General features: G+C 41.1%; 1 protein-coding gene across 2 annotated transcripts in view; it reads right to left on the bottom strand.

Moving 5' to 3' along the window:
- Positions 1-1,401: 1,401 nt before the first annotated feature.
- Positions 1,402-9,577, bottom strand: part of agrn (agrin) — a 266,995-nt gene continuing 258,819 nt past the window's right edge. For both annotated transcript variants that reach the window (XM_068330831.1, XM_068330841.1), the window contains 3 exons: positions 9,219-9,443; positions 6,992-7,095; positions 1,402-4,243 (listed from right to left, as the gene is read on the bottom strand). In XM_068330831.1, the coding sequence (XP_068186932.1) occupies positions 4,083-4,243; positions 6,992-7,095; positions 9,219-9,443 (490 nt within the window). In that variant the 3' untranslated portion in view covers positions 1,402-4,082. The remainder of the gene's footprint in view (positions 4,244-6,991; positions 7,096-9,218; positions 9,444-9,577) is intronic.

Genomic DNA, 9,577 nt, shown 5'->3' with positions numbered 1-9,577 from the left:
CTGATTAGGGCTCTCTTCACTTCCATTAGCTCGTTCATTACGCTGGTGCTCGGCTATCACTACCTGGATCAAATGTCTTTTTCCTTATTGGTATTGATTGGTTCCGGGCTACAGAATGTGAGAGTTCACTATGATTCAAGTTCTGGTCCACAATTAATAATGAAGTCTCTTTATGTATGATGATTTTCTTACAATAGTCATTAAACTCTGCCTCCATGATGGTCCGTCCTCTTCTGTTCTGCGTAATCCCCTCTACAGGATTGGGTTTCTTCTTGCTTCCTGATTGGTGCAATACCTTGTCCTGTCATCCAATCCTGGGGAGGTGATTAAGGAGCCGCTTCAGGATGCCAGGACAGCAGGAGTATCTCACATTTGCTGTAGTCGCCCCCCCCCCCCGTTGTGTAAGGTTTATGTCGGTTGATTATCTGTGATCTTGTCAGTAGACACTCCTCCATCCCTGCATTGTTCTTATGAACTTAAACTGAGGCTTGAGTTTTAGCTGACAAAGTGAGGTTTAATAACAATAGAATGCTCTGCTTGTTTTACAACATTTGTTTTATAGTTTGCAAGGCTTTCTCTTCCTTTCATTTCCTGTGGATGTTTTCTCTCTTCCCCAGTGTGATAGTTGTAATGCCATATGATGACAACTGACCCATTTCCATCACAACTGAGGGGGTACAGGGGCCGGGAGCTCTACAGAAGATGGACCTGGTGTTAATTTTATGTTGTCAAGCTACAATTCCACTGTTCCATATCTCCATCTTTCATGCATCAGATTTATCAATATCAAAAAAGACTGGATAAGTCCAATTATTATGAGTATAGCATGCTCATGTATGAGTAACAACTGCTTGAGTTGTTATACTCTGTCACAGAACTCGGTTGTTGCCCATTAAGTATTAAACACACAACCTCCTGCTGGTGTTCATTCAGTCATGTTATGAAGGATTTAAAGAATCCTCAGCGCCTTCAGCTCTGCCGAGTACATTAGCTCGATCCTACAGACCGGTCTTCACTCTGTGTCTTTGTCAGAGGGGCTAACGGTCTGGAGGATGCTGGTGAGTCGACCACAGGTTACAACTGTTCAACAAACCTTCATGTTCAGCACAGGCACTGCAGCTGTATACATGAACCATCCTGACTGGGGTGTTGAGTGTGTTTGATGGCAGTTCCTGGCAGTTTTAGAAAATAAGCCCTTTTCAAAAGTTGAATGATAGAAGAATGATATGTTTGTGTGATTACTTTAAGGATTTTACTGCTCAGCTTTTAGCTCAGAAAGCCACACAGACAGAAAATATTAAGAGATGGACCAAGACTTTGACACGTTCAAAGGAATTGACAGAAATAAAACACCAGCCCACGCTAGATAACAAAAACGAAGACTACCAAAAAGAATGGGCTCCATTTGGTTGACATTTTATTTCATGGTGGTAGGAACACAAGACAAAGGTCATAAAGTTAGTAATGTTCAGGTCATGCCAATCTTACACGGAGCACTGCCCTTTGAGGAGGTTTGCGCATCAGACAGTAGTTTACAGAGGCCAGAGGACGGTAATCCACATGTAGACATAAATAAGGAACAGAAAATAGATCCAAAAAACAGTAAATACAAGATGTTTGTAAAAAGCTACAGGCGGCAGGCGACCCCCTGGGAATTTTTTTGTCTATAAGCATTATTACTAATATAATTCTCATTATTATTATTATGTATTACTCATTTACATTATTGGGATGAGGATAATACACGTTAAAGTAAGCAAATGGTTACATAGATCTCCTTCTCAGAGAGGAGGTGACCGGTCTTTAAGGCAATTCATAGTTTTCACCCAAATCATAGCATTTATTGTTCTTGAGTCAAAATACACAGGAATATCTCTTTTTATACCAAGGGAATGGATCAAATGTAAAGACAGTGAGGTAAAAATAAGACCAATAATTTTAAGGTTAACAGACTGAGTGATGGGATTTAAGTGTGTACAGTATTAGGACATCAAAAAGAGCTCCTGGTCTGGGGAGGAGAACTCAGAGCCTGTTATAGCTTCAGAGCGTTCCCTCCCCCATGTATAGAAGTATACATTATCCTGTGGGCGAACACACAAGCCAGACATGGTTCCAGTGTATATTACTAAAAAAAACATGAACATCCACGGATCACACATTTTCTAATTTACACTCACAAAATTGCAGGGCTGTACAAAAACAGGTTGTTGATGAATTAAGAAGTAAAACAAAATTTTAGAAACAAAAAAATGGCATGAGACCATTAGATACTGGACTACGATAAACATGATTTTGTTTTAGAATATTGCCAAGGTTCTCATATCAAAACAAATGTCTTTAATTCAGTCATCGCAGCTCATTGTAGTTCAGCATAGACAACTCCATGTATCACTTTACCGAGTATTACAGGATTCTCACTAGTAATATAAACCCATGCATTACTATGTTAATTCGCAAGTACTGTAGGATTATGCATCTATTTTTCTGTGTTGCTGCGGCTGTGTTATGGCTTCAAAAGGTCACAACAACATCACAGTTGCTCTTTCTCTCTCAACAGCTGAATAAAGACTCTTCCAGGAAAGCTCTTAGGTCACCTACGGAAAGGAAACGTGTCTCAGCCAGAGATGTTTGAACCTTTTTTTTTGTTTGTGTTGTCTGACAGGACATTCCCTTGAGTAGAAGCTCTCCCCCGTGATAAAATTTCCTCTTGCTTCCTTTACTTCTGTCCTTCTCTTCAGTCTTTGCTTCCAGCACCTCCTTAAGGTCAGATAAGATAACAACCCTTCCCCCTCTCGCACCATCCGGGTCCTGCAAACCTAACCACTTCACCAAAAAATAAAAAGAGTCCCGAAACAAAAGATAAAGGGTATGAACAAATATAAAATATCATAGTGTTTGAATTCGCATCAGTGGAAACAAGACACAAAAAGGAACCTCTTAACAGTCATTGCAAAAACAAATCCTCAAACAGTGACATATTCCAAATTCTAATGTTTTTTTTTTGGTTGGGGGACAAAAATGTGATTTAAAAAGATTAAAAAAAAAAATCAAATTGAAACACTGCAGAAGTGCATGCATTTATAGTGGTCATTATTAGTTTATCTGCTGATTGTAAAACCGAACGCACAATATTACATGAGAAGCACAATTCTCCAAAGAGAACCCATCTTACTTATTCACAGTCTCAGTATTATTTATATACTCTATATTTAAACATTTAATCATGTCTATGACTCATGTCTTAACTTATGACTAATGATATGCGAGCTGTTGCGGAATGCTCTCCATCTCCGTCATGTGGGTTACAGTGTTAGTGCGTCATATTTCAAAACTAAAGGCTCTGATGGGATTCAGTTCCACTGGTAAGATGGGGGGTTGATCGAGTGGTGGCGACTGTGTACTTTCTCACTGTAGCAGCTTGACTGATACTTGAAAAGTCCCATTAGGAAAATACGGCGGGCTAATGGGGATGACTGCAGAGTTTCTTGACTGGAGACGCCAGCTGGCTGCGGCATCAAAGAGGTGCACACACCAGCCAGAGCGGCCGCCGCGCTCAGCTCTCCCAGGGGAATGTACATCTGTGTATTCATGGTTGTATTGGCCATGCTTGGGGAATGTGGACGATAGATATGGCACCAAGACAAGGCAGTAACCAGAGACCATCAGTCCACCAGTGTTCAAGTAATGAGTGAAGAAAAGGAGCAGGCTTTTGAATTAAGATGGCATTTCTTTTTCAACAAAAAAAAATCTGACAAGAATCAAACATCTTTTGTGTCACGGAGATGCCTGCAATTAGATTTGAAAAAAAAAAAACAAGAAAAAAAAAACAATACAAAAAAATAAAAAGCCAGAGGGTAGGGGCAGAAGAGAAACACTTGTTCTGTGACCATTGTGGATAAAACAAGAAGATCAAAATATATAAAGCAAAAATTTAAATGACATTAACTTTCTTTCCATATAAAAAGCGATGAAAAGTATACAAAAATAGAAAATAATTACAGCAGGAGACATGGGTGCTATGGAGGATGTGGGTGGGTGGCTTTTTTTTTTCTCCATTTTTCTCAACTTTTGTCTCTGCCCACTTATTTGGCGGCTGAACATTGTAGTATCTGCGGGCTGTTTAGGGCGTCCTCCACCAGGTGGAGCTCCACGCCATCCACAACCACGTCCTTGATGCATCCAATAAAACCAGTGCTGTACGCCTTGGGCAACCGACGCGCCACGGCGAGCTCCTCCAGGCCACCTGAGGGGAGATCGAGAGAAGTCGATATGACGATGAATCACATGATTAACATGTAATGATGATTAACATGTAACATGTCAGGAGGCTAGTGGCCACATTAGCAATAATACATCAGACTATCCCATAAATGTCTTCATAAGTGCACAAACCAAGATGTTCTTTTCTCCTCTAGGGCTTCAGGAGATTAAAAGATTTGTTTTTCCAGGCTGAGTCATATAATGAATGAACCTGAACCAACATTTTAAGTGGACGAAACTGCCCTTTAAAGTTAAAAAAGAGTTACAGCTTTCACAACAAATTAGACCTGGCTTCCATCAAAGATGCTCTACCAGACATATGTTTTGTAGAAAAATGAATTTCTGGAGTTGTCTTTGATTTTTGTGAATTCCGATGTCGGCTGAAGAACCTGACAGGTATTCCTTAAACGGGTATAATCAAAATCAGAAAGGCAGAGAGGGTTCTTTAAGCTGACTTGGTGCAACATGTGTAATTTATGAATAGCTAAATTTCATCACTGTTTTCATCTCCAAACACTACCGGTACTTGGTATGAACTCCTCTGAGTTCACCTGTTTATTAAACTCTGATTGTAGAATTAGGAGAGCTCTTAGACATACTACACTTTTCTGTTGCTGCTACTTTCTTCTGGACTGGCTGCAAATCAAATAAATTTAACAAACGATTAAACACACAGCATGCCATTTGTGCTGCTTGAGGACTCATAACCAAAACAACTTGAACTAATTGAGACTGTGGTGACAGCGCTGCAGGACTGGAAAGTTTCACTAAGGCTGTCATGACAAAAGCACAGTTGTTCAAGGACAAGCTAAAGGTTTAAACTTCTTTAGCACCATGATGGACTTGGAATGAAATACTGTACACTTCTTCTTCTCCTTTAGGCTTTTCCCTTCAGGGGTCGCCACAGCGAGTCAGTTGCCTCCATCTAACCCTGTCTTCTGCATCCTCTTCTCTCACACCAACTACCTTCATGTCCTCTTTCACTACATCCATAAACCTCCCCTTTGGTCTTCCCCTAGGCCTCCTGCCTGGCAGTTCAAAACTCAGCATCCTTCTACCAATATATTCACTATCTCTCCTCTGGACATGTCCAAACCATCTCAGTCTGGCCTCTCTGACTTTATCTCCAAAACCTCTAACATGTGCTGTCCCTCTGATGTACTCATTCCTGATCCTATCCTTCCTGGTCACTCCCAAAGAGAACCTCAGCATCTTCATCTCTGCTACTGCAACACTGCTACCTCAAATAAATCCACAGAATTAGCTGGGAAATCTTTGGTATAATGGAGAATAATTTAACAGTACATTTATAAGAAACCGACATTCACCAACCTGAAAGGATTTCCTATTGTAAGAAAAAAATATTTCTGTTGATAATAGTTGAAAATAGTTGCTGCAATGTTTTTTCTGTATCTAGCGCTCCTCAGACCTTCCACGTCCACTGCAGCATGACGGAGGCCAGGAGTGCATATCAAGAAAAGATTTTGTTTTCCGTGCAACCCTTCAAAGCTTTTCTGAACTTGTAATTTTAAAGTGTTTTATCTATCAGACCAAGTTAAAAATAGACATTCTTTAATATCAAGGATTTGTACTTCAAAGGAAATGTTCGAGCCCCTTGTGTTTTTCCACTTTTCTCAAAACCTAACTGCAATTATTTCTTCGACATCACATCATTCCAACTTTCTTTGTCATTGATTAAGTCTCCCAATTTCCTGTCTTGGAGATTCAATGACCTAATTGCTGTGGCTGGAAAAAATTTCCTTTTTGATGCCATTTTGAGATACTCAGGACATCTAGAGGAGTCATTAGTGTCTTTCTCAGTAAATGGTGAAAAGACTTTATTTGGAAATTCATGGCATTGTTGTCAGTGGAGGAGGCTGACTCTCATTTTGATATTTTACCTGGATGTAGTCGCTACGCTGTCAGAATCTTTGAGGGTCCGGTTTAATCAAACACCCATCCTTTCTTTTCTCTGCGTTTTATCCCCGTAAAACTCTTTACATTTTCATATTCCTGGCCCCTTTAATCAGATTGCACACCTATCAATTGGGGATCAACGGGGCTAATTTCATGCAAGATACAAATGAATATGTTGAGCAGCGAAAAGGTAATTTAAAAAGGAGTGGGGAACTGTGTTTTTGCTGCAGGCTTTGTTCAGAAGCTGTTCCAGTCGTGTCTACATGAGTGTATCTGTATATGCATACCTGGCTACCAAAAGCACCTTTACATGCAGAGTATCTCTGTAATGTTTCTCCTCTCAAATCTGCCTCCTCGCCCACTCCACGCTTTGCGTTTTAAAGGACAGTCTTGACTTTATTCTGGCTTCAACGTTATTTCCCCAGAATGTTCAATCCCCTTTATGTTGTGTATGTTCTTTCAAAAGCAATTTCTTGGAGCCAAGTTCAGACCAAACTGAAGTCGAGCTAGATAACAGCCAGAATTTGGTCATTTTCAATTCATGGGAGTAGTCTAGTTTTGAATTTGTTAGATACCTGTGGCCTTTCATTTCCCAACTCAATACCGGAATATGCTGGGACAAATTTTTCGGGCCCAACCTGCAAACTTCTTTTTTTCTCTTCCAAAGACTTTTCTTATCCTTTGCAATGCAATGAGTTTATTTCTCATGTTTGACAGCCTCCTCAAAGCGCACAGGATGAGAAAAAGTATGACAGAATTACAAATGTTCCCCTGACTCAATGCATGACGTTTTCCTTTGACGTGTGGCACCTACCCAACCAGAGAGCGCCATCTGTGTCCAGCTGTGTTGCTGCCAAAGGCGATGACCCTGTTACCGCTGCTTCATTGCCAACCTGTAGAGAGCCGTCTCTAAGTGCTCTGAGGAGGAAGAAAAAGAGGTGCAGTTGGAAGTCGCGCATGCCGAATGCCTGTAAATAGCAGTTCCATTTACAGTAATCAGAACCATCAAGATTACAATGCTCCACTGCCAGTGCACTGAGGATAACTGCCTTTGCCATATACTGTTGTAAATGCGCTTGTCTACCAGCTAACAGATGCCGTTAGAGCACAATTCATGAGAGGTAAGCCGACGTTACGCATTTGCACACACTTAAGATTTGTGAAGACGAGGCTAATTTCAACCTGCAAAAGAGAGCTTCCAACAGAGAGAGTCATTAGAAGAGCTGCAAACACTGATAGTTGTGTAACTATGTGGGCTCTTGCTGTGATTTTCACCGTGATGAACATTCAAATTATGTCATCTTCCAGAACCTCCCTGTAAGCCATGGGCTGAGATTTGGCAAAATCCCCGTTTGAAACCGATGCAGCGGCTTTTCAGGCATCGATTATTCCTGCTCTACATGATGAAGCCAATCTAATTATCCCCCACACTTCCTTTCACAGCTATGTTGAAAGCAAATGTTCAGCAGCGATAAAGCAGAGATCACGTGGAAGGTCTTAAGAGTGTCTTTTTCAGAGTTCAGGCAGTTAATTTGTTCTAATGAAGGAATCCATTAATGCGACATCATTGTGTGGCACAGATTTTACTACATCCAGAATGATTATGTAGGTTCAAGGAAACTTTTAATGGAGTTAAATTATGGGCCTAAAAAATGACTTATTTCAGCACATGGTCTAGGTGTAGATGCAGCATGCAGTCAGGGAGAGCACAGAGTTTGTTCATTAATCTTATTGTGCATCATTAGTTTGTGGTAATTTTATTGATTATTTCAGTTCAGAATATGAAAAGATGAACTCCTAAAGCATAGAGTGATGCACTGAAAAATCTAATTATAAGAACAAATATTGGGACAGCCAACCCCATAACCAAATAAATTTGATTTGGATTTGATTTGCTTTCTAATTGTGTTATGTTTTAATTTCATTCATATTTGCGAACCCAAGATTTCAATAACCTGAGTTACAGATCATTGACATGTTTGGTACATCCTGACAAGACCACAATAATCCTCATATATTTAACCATATCAAACTGTGGATCTTCTATTCTTTATATGGAATTCCTTTCCAGATATTCATTCCATCTGAGCGTTTGGATGCTGTATGGTCGTGTACCCGCATCCAGCTCTGACCTGTTCCATCCATCCATCCATCCATCCATCCATCCATCCATCCATCCATCCATCCATCCATCCATCCAATTCCTTGAAGACGAGACAACCATAACTGTCTTCAGCTGCTTCTCTTTGTTGCGGGTCAGGGGTGGAGCCTATCCCAGCTGGTTACCGCAACAGCTGGGCTACACCCACCGCCCCCCGACGAGATTCCAACATTGCAGGGCCACATAAAAGACAGACGCCCACTCACACACAAATATACACTCACACCTACAGTAAATTTGGAGTGACCAATTCATCTAAACTGCATGTTTTTGGAGGAAGCCAGAGAACCCGCAGAGAATCCAGGTTGACAAGGGGAGACTATACGAACTCCACATGGACAGGAATCGCTTAGAAATTCTGTCTGACACACTTGACTCGACGGCTTTAAATGCAACTGCAAATCGGTGATGTCATGACCCTCTAGCAGGTTATTCTGTCCATGCATGTCCACAGAGGTGAAGTCATCCAATATCACAGTGAATGTCACAGCAGAGGTGTTGATACAGATACTGTAGCTCCATTTAGCATGGATACAATGAGTATTTATGGATAATTTATTTCCTGGATAGATGCACAATAATGAGCTAGAATGTATCGGGATGTTGCCACATGTTCTTCCTTTATAAAAAATTCACTAATGTGTCGAAGCAATTTGATGTGCAATGCCTCACACTCATGCATGATCAGGCATGAAACTAACCTTAATCTGAAACTAATCAGAGTCATCTCAGTGAAAGGGATCACTATGCAGGAAATGATTCATGCAAGAGATCACACGGTTTGCAGCAGCACAAACAAAATATGGATTAAGTCTAATCCTGGTCTGACTGTACATGCTGTCGCTCCTGATCCCCAGCTACCTGCCACCCCCAATCTTACCTGCTGGCCTTGATGCGTATCCAGTGGTTGGTGTCGACACGCACAGAAGAGCGTAGCACCACAGGTTTGGAGCCCAAGTCGTATGTCATCTGGACATATCCGTCAACGATGGCCAGAGCAATATAATCAGAGCGCTCCACGCCCTTCCCGCTCCACAGCACCAGGCCCTGGGTTGCCTCCGTCCGAATACTCAACTCAAATTTATTCACCAGCAGAGCCTTCTCACTAGGAGAACAGAAAATACATTTGTTAACTTATGGTCCAATTTATCAAAATGAGTGCTGACCTTTGGCGCAGAAGACACAGATCGGCGGGTGCTTTTGTCATTTGTAGTTGTGAATGTGAAGCGAGGCACCTCT

The sequence above is a fragment of the Antennarius striatus genome, chromosome 2 (genome assembly GCF_040054535.1).
Source record: "Antennarius striatus isolate MH-2024 chromosome 2, ASM4005453v1, whole genome shotgun sequence".
In the NCBI taxonomy this organism is placed as follows: Eukaryota; Metazoa; Chordata; class Actinopteri; order Lophiiformes; family Antennariidae; genus Antennarius; species Antennarius striatus.
This window is presented reverse-complemented; position numbering and strand designations above follow the sequence as displayed.